The sequence below is a fragment of the Apaloderma vittatum genome, unplaced genomic scaffold, assembly GCF_000703405.1.
Source record: "Apaloderma vittatum isolate BGI_N311 unplaced genomic scaffold, ASM70340v1 scaffold5778, whole genome shotgun sequence".
Taxonomy (NCBI): Eukaryota; Metazoa; Chordata; class Aves; order Trogoniformes; family Trogonidae; genus Apaloderma; species Apaloderma vittatum.
Window position 1 is genome coordinate 66,188 of NW_009730886.1, and position 15,878 is coordinate 82,065.

A 15,878-nucleotide genomic window follows, 5' to 3' on the forward strand; every position below is an offset into this window, starting at 1 on the left:
GCATTTCAGAAGATCAGCAGAGCCACAGATTCAGTTTGTTAAGTGGAAAATAAACACCACTGGTGCAGAGTATTTATGTGTGTTTTAGTTATATGAGAGATTCTTAAAGACTGAAAACTTAAGGTTGTTAAGGCCTGCAACTTGATCTATCTTACTGTATTTTAAAGTTACTCCAAAGAAATTATTATATGTTCTTGTAAAATACTTACAAATCTGTTCTGCTCTCTAAGGACAACTGCTGCAATTATAGGGAGAGTACACATAAACTCTTCTCACCATAACCCTTCCCCACATTTAGCTACAACAGTACTACAGTGCTCCTATAATATTACATATTCTACTGAAAAATTATACTGTTCTGTGAAGTAAATTAAAATACAACCAATCGACTTCACAGATAAGACTTCTGCTCACACATTTCATAATTTTGAGGCATAATCATTACCACTGAGGGCATAATCATTACCACTGAGTGGTATTTCAGAGGAATTCTAGGAGATTCCTGCAAGCATAGCCTTTTTAGAGCATTTGATCCCGTGAACTAGAGGATCGCAAAGGCCATGCTTTAGGAAATAAGAGGTCTATGGAAGCTCACTATAAAAATACATAGGTTATTAATTAATATGAAATAACATTAAAGTTAGAACTCATAGCATCAGATTGGTACAGATATGAGGAAAATGCTTTCAATTAGAAATATGTGCAAGCACAATAATCTAACAGAATAGTGGTGCTAGGAAAAAAATCCACATAATCACACATTGGGCCACCTTGTAAAAAAATGAATACACACGGTGTGCTTTTTTTCTTCTTTCCCCTATCATATCCCAATTGCAGTGAGTTTGCAAAGACTCCTACCAAAAATGCATTGATAGGCATCTTGCTTTGCTGGCCATACCTCAATGTCTTTAGCATCATAACTTTTGAAAGGTTTTTTCTTTATTTACAACACTGCCATTTGATAAACTATAATCAACCAATAACTTTAATATATGTCATTAATGATTAGGTAATCCCATCCAAATAAATTATTATTTGATTAATACCTTCTCTTTCTTCTTTTTTTCTGTCTCTTCATCTCTCTTCTTCTTTAACCATTCTTTATATTTTATTTCAGCCTTTTCTTTTAACTGCATTTTTTCTAGTTCCCTTGTGGCTTTTTCTGACATTTCTTTGCTCAGCTTTCTTTCCCTTTCCCTTCTTTCCTACATGAAAAAAATCAAAGAAACAGACTAGAAACTTTTCAGTATATTTCAACAGGCAATTCTTCAACATAATTATAAATAAAATTATCACAACCCTGAAGAAAAATTCATATTGTAAGCTCTTTGAAGACAGCCCCTACTTATCACTAGGTTTCAGATAAAATAGTTTTAAATAAGTTTAAACATATAAACTTGTCTCAAAACATGACAAAAAAATTTGCTTTCAGGACTCCTTATGTATTATGTTTACTAATCTGTTTCATCTACTCAGATATCTGAAAAGCGGTCTCAGTAGTTCTGGGAAAGAAATATACGTTACAATTCTTGACAATGGTGTGTCAGATTTTACTTCTCCATGAATCCTGAGCAAACTACAGCTCGAAATGGCAGTCAGGCAAACAGCCCCTTCTACAAGTCACCGAAATACCTGCTGGCTCAAGTCTTGTGCCCCATATCAAAACTTAGGAGTAATCAAACAAAGTAGCACCAGACTGAGTAAAAGCTTTAGCTTATATCGCCCTGCAAAACACTAACTCATTTCTACCATTTATTGGACGAGATGATGAGGTGCAAAACCAGGGCCAATAAAGAGAAAATGCATTGCTTTTAGGTTAAAACATTTGCTGATTTTTTGTAAGGCACAGCACTGGATAATAAATACTTTCAAGTCTGAATCCTTATGTACACTACATGAAATCACCTCGATAAAAAATAATTCTAAGCATAATCTTAGCTTACTCTTCGCATTCATTTCCTTTCTGAGCATGTCACAATGCTAAACTGCAGACTTTCTTATCAGAAGAAGTCAGTTTACAGACCTGCTTGAGTTAATGTGCCCCATTCAGTGTTTGCCAACACTAGCAGCAATACTACAATTTTACCATTGGCAGCCAAATTATACATAAACTGTGGGGGTTTTCTGCCCTTTTACAAGATATGCCTTATTAACTGTATTTACCATAATCTATGAGGTGGATGCTTCTTCACCTAAATATGAAGATACTTCCAGTACGACTGTTTTGGTATACTCTTGTCAATTATTCTTACCTGATAACAAAGAGTTATTTGTGTACACATGGCAGACGATTTCACCAAAAAAAGGTTGAGATTCTGCAATGTTTTTGTATTAGTGAAGAATGGAATCAAGATCCTTCTTAATATGAGACAAACCTTTCCATGCCTATATACATTAAAAAGAAAAAATCATCTACTTTTAGCAACTTATGCAGATCCTAAGTATTACTTGTCTGAAAAACAAATACTCAGTTATCTAAGCTTTCTCTCCCTCGTCTAAAATTCATCTTAACCTCTTTTATTCAGAGCTGTTCCTCTGTCCCTTTGTTACCAAGTATAACCCACACGTATCAGTCAACAAACTCTGTTTTGAGACTGCTAGTCTGAGACACATAAAAAGCATTAATGTAGGTGAGATATATATGCTAAAACAGTGAGTTAAAACCACTAGTGAAGGCTTACAATGATTTCAAATCTTTTGTTGTTTGCTGACTTATCCCTATTGGACATGAAAACAAGCTAGAAAACCAGGGATCTTTCAAAGCTAGTCTTTAGCTAAGAGTTTTATCATATAAAAAGCACAAAAATAAATATAGGAGAAAATTATGCCATACCTAGGGGAATTGTTCAATAATGGACAACAATGACAAGCAGAAAATAGACTAAAAACCTTTCTAAACACTGCAATCAAAAGGCAGCGAAGCTTCTTAAATGATGTATCTTTAATCACAACACCTCAGATGAGTTCAGCTACTATCTAGGCTGACCCAAAGTTAAATTAGGCCCTATGTAAACAATGACGTGCCGTGTACACTACCATGAAAGCCAGAACCATTGCCAAGTTTTACTTCCAGTGAAACATCCAGAAGACGAGGAGACTCCCTGAAGAACTGCAGACTTTGCAGCTGCCTAGATATTATTCCACAGACAAATGAAACGCTTCCTCTTTCTCTCATGCAGAGAACAGCTTTTCGTTCATAAAGTTCTCACACAGCACATTCCCAGCTGCTTTAGGAACCTGTCTCATGTCAAGCTCCTGCCACCCTGGCCTTCCTAGCTTCCCGCCCCCCGCCCCTGTCCCCACTACCTTCCCTTATACAAGCCTATCAAAAATGCTAGGAATGTGCATATTAATGTACACGTTCTTCAGCCCTCCTTTCACTCCACGTACATATGGGGGAAGGGAAATTATATAATTTGTTTATGCTTGGTGTTGTCAGATTGGGTTTTATAAATTCTCTTTGATCTTGGGTTCAAAACAGACATGATCTATTCACTAAACCACTCATACATTTACATACACTTTAAAATATGATTACAGGTATTACTTAAATTAAGGTATTGATTGTAAACCATCCAATTACTCATTCCAAGAAAGGCTTGTTCTCCCGTCACCCCACCCAAGCACGTTATTAAGGATACAAATCTGCCCTGCAGGTTCACCACTCTGGGCTGTGATCCTATCAAGCCTCGGAACCTAATGAAGCCTGGGCTAGGTCACTACTTGGAAATCCCCCACCCAACCCAAATCCAGCCGTCCCACAAAGCAGCGATGGTGACTCAGGAGGCAGCGTGTGTCTCAGAGGCGGTACAAAAGCAATGTGTCCTCAGCAGAACTACTAACTTTTCAAGAAAAAAACAGACCTAAGTACACATGGAGAATTGTCAAAGGAACGTAAAATTTGAAGAAGCATTCCTTGTGCTTCCTGACAGAAGGTAGAAATATTAAATAATTTTCCAGGCAGAAAAAAACACCAATTACCATCAAAACAGAGAAACTATATCCATCTGGAATAAAATTAATAAAACATACATTTCTGTATTTCATATGAATGATTAAATGACAAAGGAGAAAGTGCAGAGCTGACTTCTGCTCTTCATTTTCTATGTAGCATGCCATTGAGCAGAAATATTTCCAGAAAATAATGCTGTGGTTTATGTCTTTAAGATAGTTCTCATAGCAATTCCTTCCCATATTCTGTCTGCAGAATGTGACAACACTTTTCTTTTCATAGATAATTGATAGTTCTACTTCACAGTTGTTTGCTCTGACATCTCAATTACCATATGCTAGCATCATTTTATGCTAACTGATGGCAGCGTCAGAAATTTGGGTTGTTGGGCCAATCATGATTATCTTTTCAGTTTAGCCCTATTACACAGAACAGTCACCAAGCCTAGCCCACAGGAACACTTCTTTAATATCTGCAGAACTGGCATGTGAAAAAACCAAGAGGCTAGAAAGAAGGTCAGTGAAAGAACACTGAGCCATGGTGTCTACTGACAGGCAGGTTTACAACGATTTGCTTCTCAAGTTCACACAGTCAGTGCAGACTCTACTGCAGTCTAGCAATTCGAGAATTTTAAAATGGTTCCATATATGGATCTTTCTCCCCAACTCTTGTTTTTTTCATGTGAGCGCTCAATATACGTGACAAAGCAGAAAGTCGTAGCATACTTGGTCCCTGAACACTCTCGTGGTCTTCAGAAGAATGCAGACTCCACAGATGTTGCTGAAATACATGGGCACGTGCATTATAATCATCTGCCCCCCTGAATTCCTCCTCCACAAGTCTATCTAAAATTCATTCTAACACTAACCATGAGGAGTCAGTTCATTCTACTTACAGAAATCTAAAGGTAAGTCTGGACACAACTAAGATTCAGGAACCTAAAATTATAGCCATAGAGCTAGCCCTGCATGACCTCACAGAAAAGTTTTGTGTAAAGACACATCAACACTGTGCTAAAAGAAAAGAAAAAAAAAAGAGACTGTTTTGTAAAGTATTCAAATTATGCAATTAAGCCCAGAGCTACCAAAAAAAAAAGTTAGCAATGTAAAGACAGACCTGGGCACCTAAATAGAAAATTTGAATTCTTGAATGCAGTTGATTCTCAAGGTTGAAAGGTATTTATGCTAGATATTTAAGCTTCCCTGACAAATACAATTCTTTAAAGGGTTCAATTTTGAAAAAGGCGAATATCTCAGCATCTCTTTCAAGTCTAAACTGCTGGCAAAATACATAGCACATCAGGCTCTACATAAAATGCAGCAGCAACCACAGCTTTGACTCAGAACAATAGTTCAGCTGTTAGAACATTAACCTAGGAGAGGGAAGATCCGGATTTCATTACCTCTCTGCCTGAGGGGATTCAAACTAAGGTGTCCCACTGGGGACCAGGCTGCAGGCTGGGATGACAGGATTCTCCACCCGTTCTGTTGAAGTGGTACCACTCCTCAAAAAGTAATTAACAATTCATTGGATGAAGGAAAGAGAGCGTGAGTGAGCATGACTTTTTAACTTGAAAATCATGCCAAAGCTGCTGCTCAAAGTGTTTATATTAGCAATGGAGAGATAAAGTATGCATTAAACAAAGTCTTTGGTGTAAGAGCTGGATTGTAAGTCTTTCCTTGGAGAGGAATCACACAGCTCGCCATGAAAGGGAAGTCTGCTCCAAGAACATTGTCATTCATTATTTTATAGTGTGTTGGCTCTAGGCTTTAATATTTCTTAATGCTTTTTCCTTCTTATAAAGACTATCGGCCAACAGCAAAGTAAATTATAAGAACAAAATTTTCAGTGAAAAAGCATCAATGCAGAATTTTCCCAGTATCTGCTTTCTGTTACAATTGTCTTTTTAAGTAAGCAATGAGGACTTACTGAAAGAAAAAATGAACAATAAAAAAAACTTGAACAAAGTACTATGTTAAACGTCTGCTTTTCTCATATTTACTTCTACGAAAAAATAAAAAAGATGCCCCATTCTCTATTCAACAATGCAGAAAATACTTGACATGCTGCAGTCAAATTAACATTGATATTAGAATAATTAGTTTTTCCAATGCAAAAAGTGTAACTTCAATACCTGTGCTCTTCCAACCTTGCTAGGTATTGCATGAAGTATTATATGCAAGTTAAAGACTAGAGACAGGGATGTTAACAACATGAGGATGCAAGCACTCTGCTTTTGAGATTTCAGTTATTGTTGCAACTACAAGGAGCTCCTCTGGTGCTACGTTTTGAATTTGTGGCAAGAACAGTGTTGATAACACAACAGTCATTTCATTATTGCTGAGCAGGGCTTACACAGCATCAAGGCCTGTTCCACTCCTCACACCATCCCACCAGCAAGGAGGCTGGGGGGCACAAGAAGTTGGGAGGGGACACAGCTGGGACAGCTGACCCCAGTCGACCCAAGGGATGTCCCAGACCGTGTGACATCACGCTCAACAGATAAAGCTGGAGCAAGAAGGAGGAAGGGAAGGATGTTTGGAATGATGGTGTCTGTCCTCCCAAGTCACTGCTACGTGTGATCGAGCCTTTCTTTTCTGGAGATGGCTGAACACCTGCCTGCCCATGAGAAGTGGTGAATGAATTTCTTGTTTTGCTTTTCTCGCACAGGCAGCTTTTGCTTTACCTATTAAACTGTCTTTACTTCACCTGATGAGTTTTCTGTGAAAACAGACAATTTACTGTTTGCCCAAAAATGACTCAACCTTAGAAAAGATAGAAAGTAAGACTACTTTCGTCCAGCAGAGATCTAGCATTTTACTGAAAACTGTAAAGGCATTAGAACCAGGGTAGCACCTGACAGTTGATTTGATTAAGCTTTTAATTCCTAGTGAGCTACAAAATTTTGTCATATTTGCATAAACGTATTTCACGGCTTAGAATGTTATTTGATAGCTCATGTTTCAATATATTACTTCTAGTTCATTTAAAGCCTTTATAAACACAAATGCTATTTACAGGCAAGAATATTAAATGGTTATGACTCCTTTATTTTCAAAAATATTTTATGCAAAATGATTGGAAGCATTAAAAAAAGTTTGCAGCATATAGTTTTAAATACATATTAAACAATTAAAAAATGAAACCACCAGTGAACAAAAACAGTGCTCAAGCTTTGCTTCCTAACCTAACCCTAATATTCAACAGTCAGAGCATCACAACTGACACTGCCATGCAACAAAATGCAAAAGAAGTGGCTTAGCAAACAGAAAAAATGCAGAGTTCTTTTATGCACATACAAGCATTCTACTTCTGACATAAAAGTATCTCACAGTCATGGTACAAAGATTTTTCCGCCGCATCTCCTGGTGCTGGATGCTCAAGATGAAGGAAAGAGTTTCATGTATGTTCAACCACTCCCTACCTCCTTCATCAGCAGAACTCTCAGCAATGAGAAAGGATAGAGACTTGTGGAGGTTATGCACGGAACATCCCCAGAAGTACTGCATCCTTCCAAGTAAAGCACTTTTGCAGTCTACACACAGGAGCCCAGAATGAGTAACTGGATATGAAAAAGGTGACCACTTAATGCATATTTCACCGAAGAATACTGCAAGTTTTGTCTCAAGGAGTATCTTTTGATGCTTCTAGAAGGAAACAAAGTGATCTTTTACAAATACGAGATGTATACATGCTCCTCAAGAAAATCACATCAACTGTCAGAGCTCATGAATCACAGAATCATAGAATGGCCTAGGCTGGAAGGGACCTTAGAGATCATCTAATCCAACCTCCCTGTCATGGGCAGGGATGCCACTTCTCGATTATACCAGGCAACACATGAATCTAACCTTAAACTTCATGTTTACGCAAGTTTCAACACCTTCTTAGTTACCGAATTGACTAATTTACCCTTCAGTCAGTGTCCAGATCCACAGTCTTGTGGAAACTTGAAGGGGTAAGGTCTATGCAGCATAAATGTTAAGACCCTAAAGATAGCTAAGCTTTTAAGTTCAATTTGTTCGTGATTTGAGTGTAGTTTACAGAAAAGACTAGCCAATGAATCATCGGATTTAAACAAAAATCAGATCACTTTTGGTAAAAGCTTGGGACAAGGATGACTTTATCCTTTCAAAATATAATAAGAAAAAGTCCAGATACTAATGTTTTTTTCTCCTGTCCTCTGGACTAATGTGATTACCATAAAAAAGACCTCCTATTCCCATTGACAAGAGAAAAGTAGCACTTGATCAGTAAATCCACAAAGACAAAGGTCTTTGGAAGATCCAAACAGGTCATTTACAGAAGTTGAAGATGGAAGGGAGGAGGAAGGACTGAAGTGTGAAAATTAACAGTTTTAACAGGCAGCCCAAACTCTTTCAAGCCAACGAGTAGCTACAGGCACCTATAATTTAATTTGCATTTTAGAAGAGGAAAGTGGCATTGTTTGTGCAGAATAATAAATCTTTTACTTTTTGTGGTGTACTTTAATAAGGGAGGACCCTTTCCACATCATCATAAATGCTTAGAGCAGGACTGGTTTTGGGGCGGGTTTATGTCAATCGTGCAGTCAGCATTGAGAGTAAGAATAATTAGGTTAGATCCAAACACAGGTTATTCTAGTGGTTCCAACCTGAATCCAAAGAAGCAGCTCTGAAGCAGTGAAAACAAACGTATGAGGTTTGGATAACTAACCCAGCTGGTGGCATTGTGATATTTTTAATCAATCTTCATCTGGTTTTACTCAGAACCAGAAGTAGAGAACGGTAAGCCACTGGGATTGCTCCAGACTGTAAGCGAGGAATGCATACGTCCATGAACTACCAGGGACTGCACAAGCCCAAGCCTCCCAAATGTTTCCATTTTTGCCACCCAGCACACCTGCTTGCCTTACGTGACACGGAGCTGTACAGTGCACCACCGAGGTCTGGAGCCTGTCTGCTTCTGACCCTGGGCTTCAGCATCCCTCTCAAGAGAACTTAACAAAATTTTTGATCTCACTCGAAAAAGACTTTTTGGATGAAGGAATTCCTAATTGCTAACTGTGTTCTATTGAGAATTTCCTGAATCTGGTCTCACAGCTCAATTATCCTTCTAAACTCTATCATACCATTTGCCCTATCACAACGGTACTTAACTAAATCTTTCTTCTGGTTCTACTTGGTGTACAAGACATTGTAGACACTTAAGATGTACACTTTATCAAAAATGCTTGGGCTTTTGGGTAGGGTAAGTCAGAAAGAGTAGGGTATACTGAAGACAGAACTGCAGCTATAATTAGCAGAAGGTTACTGCACAAGATGTAATCCAATTGGTAACTACTCAGAAAACAAATCTCTTCATACCTTACAAAAAGAAAAAAGAAAGTCTTGGAAGAATTGTTTAACTGTGTTGATGTGGTTTTAAAATTTTCAATAAAAACATCCATTCACTCAGCAAACTAAGAACATGGTTGTCCAAATAGCCTAAGTAAATTTTACATAGGTTTACTTAAGCATGGCATGTGGTAGAACATTTGCAGCTAAAGCAATATTTACCTCTTCTCTTTTTTTTTGAACCCATTCCTTGTGCTTCTCTTCAGCAATTCTTCTCCTCTTTTCATATTCTTCCTTTTGCTTCACCTGCTTAAGCTGTATAGCAATTTCCTAATTAAAGAAAAAGTATTCAACTTAAATCTGTGGTGACCATCTATACCAGTACACTCAGTACTGGAAACAGTGCTGCACTTAAAACAATTCAAGCACTAGATTTTGAAATTTTGTCCTCATTAAGATTTTGGAGGAGATGGATGACAATCAACACAAATATAATCAGTGGAAATGCATAATTTTTGGAATATGAATTGGAAATAGATATTTTAATTAGGCTTTGGAAACAATTCAACATAGCAAATCACTCCCCTGCTTATATAAATGCCTCTTCAGTCAGTAGAATCTTAATGTGCAGCAGCACTTTTCTACAACACTTAAAATTTACAGGGTGTACTGTTTTGCATTCAGGAGGGCATCAAAAGCTAAGTGAAATATTACTCACTTGTGATGTTTAGTACCAGAACAACAGGAACCTTAGGGCTTAACCCAAAGTTTATTAAAGCCAAAATCTTTGCAGATTTTAGCAAACTTTGAAACAGGAGCTCTATTTTGAAAATGAGAGAAGAAATTCTTCAGTATTTTATCTTTAGAGGACAAACAGTATATATGCAATCGCTTATATCTCTCCAAGGGAATGAATCAACAAAGAAAAAAACATGACCAAGACAACAATTCAAGATGCCTACCTTCTCTAAGAGGTGCATTAGCACAAAGTGCTATTTTTCAATGAAAATTCCTACCTTAGAACATAGATGCAATTACTTCCATGAAACTCATTTCATGGTCCCTACATGACAGTCAATTTCAGAGAGAACCCCTTCTTCTTATGACATTGGATTTGAATTTAATAAGCCATCAAATAAAAAATGGAGCCCACAGAGAGCTCAGAGAAAATACAGTACAGCCATAGTTCGAAAATGTAGTTGCTACTGTATGAGGCAAAGTTATAGCAACTAAAATCTCATTTGCATTCTGAGAGAACTATATTGCAGGGATCCCAGTTTCCATAAAAGGCGATGGCACTGTAAGTACATTACAAGATCCCATCCATTATCTACTGCAAATGTTTATCCACATTTCCAACATTGAGGGCAGACTCAGTGCTGCTGTCAGCAAAAGATCAGGGACTTCTCAGCTGTTTCTTAGCATACCAGTTCAGAATACTTTTTTTATGCAAATGTAGCAACATACTTTTATATCACAATAACATATTTTTTTCTTTTCTGGTATATTACCAAGAGGTTGATAGTATTTTTTTTCCCCTGGTATAAGCTATTTGAGTTGCCTACATCGCAGTTCAACATCTCATGTTTTCAAAATCTTACAAATTAAAAATAAATAAAACATTTACCTTTTCCATTCATTTCTACATGGCTTTAAGTAATGCTTGTCCTATGACTGCTTAATATTTAGTCAAGAAAGATATCTTCTAATTATATTTAGTACTGTATAAATGCTATTGTGTGATACACATCAATAAATTGCTTCGGTTCCCCATCAAGACCACATGAGAAGTCCATACACAAAGTACATTTTCTACACGACACCAGAAATTACATTGACTCTTTTGTCTGTACTTAAAAATCAAAGAAGGGAGAGACAATTACCAAACTGAAATCTAAAGCGGAACTCATGAAATGTACAGTGAATATTAACAGATCAGAACACACTCCTCAAGTTTAACAAACTATTTTAGTGTTATGCTGACCTCTAAAAGACTGTTCCAGAACCTCCCAGCAGTGGGTGTTACCTAAACAACATGAGATAGCCCACACAAAACAGCTGTATGTTACATTCACTTTACAGATAAAGTGAATCACATTGGATGACATTGCTCAAGGTCAAAAAGTAAATCAGTAACTAAAGTGAGAAACGATCTAACTTTAATGTGATTGTTGAACCATACCCAATACTTCCAATTAAATTTTCAACAACAGTATCATTTAATCGACTGCAACTACAAACATATTAATCAAGAAAAGATACAGTTCTAATTTAATTCTGCCCTAGCCCCAGTATTCAAGAAGTATTCATTTTCATGGGGGCAAAAGATAGGAGGAGGAAGAATGCTGGGAGACGGAAACTGATCCTGGGAAAGGACACCAGACAGCTGTTTAACTACACATTAAGTGGGTAACAACACCGTGCCTCATATGTAACCACGTAGCTTGGCATACTTAGACTCAGCACACGCCCTGTTGTGTTTTACTATCTGCATGCAGGCATATGTACTCATGATGAAAATCAAGGTACCAATTATATAAATATGTTTTAATCCTTTAAAGTCGAACCATTACCTGACAGTTGGATAAGCAAAATATTACACAGCACCACTTCAATGAGGCAAAAGAGAATGCATGTAGCATGAATCATGTCAGCATGTCAAACACAAACACTATGGAGGCCCAAGATATTAAAAAATAATAGACAAAACTACCTTTGTTCCCACAATCAAAAGAAAAAATATAATTCCTGTGTTTGCTATCTTCTGTTAGACTTAACATCAAGCCAAAAGGATGTATTCACCTCTGCAGCTCTAGCTTGTAAGCGGGCACGTAGTTCCTTCTCTTTGCCAATGAACCATTCTTGCCATGGTGAAAGATTATCCTTCAAAGGTGACTCTTCTGTTCCCCCTGCTATTTCAGAGTCTGCAGCCTTCCTGAATGAAAAATGAGAAATGTAAAATAAAATTATGTGCAATATATTTGACTGAAAAGTTAATCAGGGCTACTGCCTCGAAAAACTACAATTCTTTTATGGCATATGTGACAACAACACAGTGTGCCTCTGACCATCCCCCTTACATTCTGCATAATAAATTCTAGCTTGTTGGTGATTTTTTTCCCACTGTTTCAAACCGTGGAACAGATTCAGGCACTACCTTTTATGAATTAAACACGAACACCAGAAATATCAAAGTGTCACCTGCCTTCTCACATTTCAAAACCCAGGGAAATCAGAGATTTAACCTTAACATTCTGTCATTGCTCACAGAGAGGCTGCAGGTATCCACTGGCGTTTAGCACAAGCAAAGGACAACTAAGAATATTTTTTCTTTATTCAAGTCCTATAGAATTGGATTTATTATATCAAGCAACCTGAGCATTAAGAATGCAGTCACTCCAATAGGAAACACATTTAAGAAATATGGCTTGCATACAACACTTGATGATATTATACAAAGTTCTATTAGACTTTTAATGGGATACCTTGCATAACTCACTCATAACTTCTTTACTCATGAATAATACAGCAATCCTAGCCCCAGGTCAGTAATACCTTTTATAATATTCTATACATGTACTATCTCATAAGTAAGACAGACTATTAGGCTCTAAGTCAACAAAAACAGAAAACATGCCAACAGAAGAAACTTTACAGAGAAATCTATCTCCTAGATTCTTCTCTTCACTATGACCAGTGAACTACACTTCACTTTAGTATTTTATATGGCTGTATGGGCTCTTGAAATACCTACCGACGTACATACTTCCCTACAGTGAGTAATTGTGTGCTGAATTCAAGCTACAGAAGAGGCATCCAAACTAGCATATTATGATAATACTCATGAAACAAATCTTTTAAGCACAAGACATCTGGTTTTTATCAACATACAAGTATTACACATTCACAGAGAACAGCAATACTTCGTTGTTGAACATTGTAAGTTCCAGTAATATTCAGAATATATTTCTGTGATACAAAGAATTTGGGGACAACGGCTGTGCTAAGGAGTTTTGTGCTCCCCTTCTCCACTGTTGTTACCTACATGCATGTACACTAACATGACTGTTTCCTGGTCAAGTCGTGACACATCCAAGGGAGCTGATTCACCCTAAAACTAACCTGGAAAAAGGTTGTTTTCCCCATACAGAATCAGTCCCAAATCTCTTTATACTGTGCTGCCACAGAGATGTAGCACAACTGGACTGGCAGGACACCCTGGCACACAGACAACAGTCAGACAGAAGCAGCACAGGCCAAGCAGTCCCAAGCCCAGTGCTGTCCAACACATAAAAACCCCAGGGCTTTTATGCTACGCTGTTAACGAAGGCCAAAAAGACAACAGAGACAGTTGTTAAACAGACACATATAATAAGGGATGCAACTTAGGAATGCATAATAGCACATTTTGTTAGAAAATAACTCTCTGAGAGTTTATCAAAGATAAACTTAAAACATTATGCATTCAAATTCAGGAAACTAACGCAACTTTGTCCAGACTTGACATTTTGGGCAGAGATACTTCCTCAATACATTCTTTTGTTGTGCACAGTTTGCATTATGGCACCCTGTACTAGAGCAATGCTAACATACTAGATCACCCTGAGAAAAAGTATCAGTAAAAGGAAGGAATTAAGAAAAATAACATTTACTACACATTTTCTTGTATCTGTAATTATAGACTTCAAGCTGTTAACTTCTCAAAAAAAATCAGAGTAATAAATTAAAAACATACTGTATACAAGTAAGAAACAACAGAAAACGAAGTTTCAACATAGGAAAACACAAGCTCGATATGAAGAACTGTTAGGAGAAACATTTCTGCTCTTCTGCGGTACCGCATCTAAAGCTCTCAGGCAGATTGCACCGGAGCAGCGACTGGAGCCCAACCCATCTCAGTGCACATCCCGGCAACCGGTCAGCCTCTCCCTGGCACATTGATTGTATGTGTTGAGCCACACCGACCTTGAATTTCATGGGACCATCTTCTGAAATGCTAGCATGTTCACAGCTATGACCTTCCTCAAAATCATTAAAATAACAGATTTCATGAAGTACCATATTTTCAACTGCACCTTTGTTTTTAAATAAGTATCTTAAATCAAATTAGATACATCTGGCATTAGTAGAAAACACTGTGATTATCATTTACCATATATTCACTTAAGGCACACCATCAAACATAACCCTGATACATAATGAAAGTATGAAAACGCCTAACACCATTTCACAAGGCCTTGTTTTCAGCCTTTCTCTTCTGCAAATATTGCATTTCCCACATTAAATGTTTGCCTCCAGCTAATCTTTGGGTAAAGAGGACAACAACAACAAAAAGACTGGGAGAGAGCGTGTGCATACGTGGAGGGGGTAGTGGCTGTTTAAGAAATGTTCTTTATTATTATACTTTTGAGAACTTGGCAGTTATACACGGAAGCTGCTATATGAAGATCTGGTAGACACTTATTACAACACGGCAGTAGCATTATTCAGATGCGGTGTCTGCATGACTAAAGTATATATTGTGCCTGCAGAGTTTAATGAGATTGTTCCAGCTCAGACTCTAGCAGAGGTTGTCTTCCACTGCATCTTACCCCTGCCAGGGAATACGGCGGCGCTAGGCCCAGAAACTGGCAACTGTGTCAAGTAGCATCTCAAGCTGCAAAGACAGAGTAGTTTGCACTAAGTGCCACACAACTTCAAGGTCTGCGAACAAAATTTCTTATTGAGGAGTAAAGAGAGAGGCAACAGAAAACCTGAAACAGGACGGACCGTAAACTGGCTAATTTCCCTTTCACTCTGAAGCTTCTATTTCTGACTACATTTGAACACCTCCCCTGGACTTTTTAGTACCTTCTGCAAGAAATGCTTGTAACAATAGTTCCACATTGCCTATATTCCTTCACTGCTGTCCATGGAAGTTTGAGAACCACACTGGAACCCTGCACCCCTATGAAGCTCAAATGTCCTTCCCTTATCCCACTGACATTTCTAGCTTGGTTCAGTCTCACTGGTTATATCCAACATCAGTCACTGCACAGATCTGCAACGTCTTCATTGCAAAGGTTGTGTTCCAGAATGAGACAGGGTCTCCCTACTCTTCTTACTTCTGTGTTAAAGGGAGGAATAAGGATTATTTATTGTGTTGTCAAGCAAAGGGAATCCCGAGGGAAAGAAGCCATGTTCAGTTTGCATATAATTGGAAAGGAATGAAGTCAAGCCACAGGAACAAGAACTGTGTGCTGCATATGCACAAAGCTGACTCTGGGTATAGCTACACACACCAGTGAAAACAGCCCTTTAGTCTGTAAGAACGTTTAGAAGAGCGACAGCAACGGCTGTACCTTTTTACCTTGCAAGACCCTGAGGCTCAGGTTGACAGCTTACAGGTAATTCTACAAACCCGTGAAAATACTCAAGTGCCCACAGAAAAGACTTGCTGCGACCTGCGACTTCCCCAGACATCATACAAAGGGCACGAGGTGCCTAGAGCTCTGAAACAGGCAAACTAATCCTATATATATGAAATAATCTGCCCCCAGCAAAGGCCTCAGGCGGAAGGAGGCACGTACGAGGTGTGGCCCCGAGCTCCCTGCTCGGCCTGGGCCCAGACG

At 38.1% G+C, this 15,878-nt stretch overlaps 1 protein-coding gene across 1 annotated transcript in view; it reads right to left on the reverse strand.

The window, feature by feature from the left end:
- CCDC34 (coiled-coil domain containing 34) overlaps positions 1-15,729 on the reverse strand; it is a gene marked incomplete at its 3' end in the record, with an annotated part of 67,096 nt that extends 51,367 nt beyond the window's left edge. Inside the window, exons 1-4 of the mRNA XM_009874953.1 lie at positions 15,617-15,729; positions 12,070-12,202; positions 9,490-9,597; positions 1,047-1,199 (exon numbers count right to left, since the gene is read on the reverse strand). Coding sequence (XP_009873255.1) covers positions 1,047-1,199; positions 9,490-9,597; positions 12,070-12,202; positions 15,617-15,729 — 507 coding nt within the window. The remainder of the gene's footprint in view (positions 1-1,046; positions 1,200-9,489; positions 9,598-12,069; positions 12,203-15,616) is intronic.
- Positions 15,730-15,878: the final 149 nt, after the last annotated feature.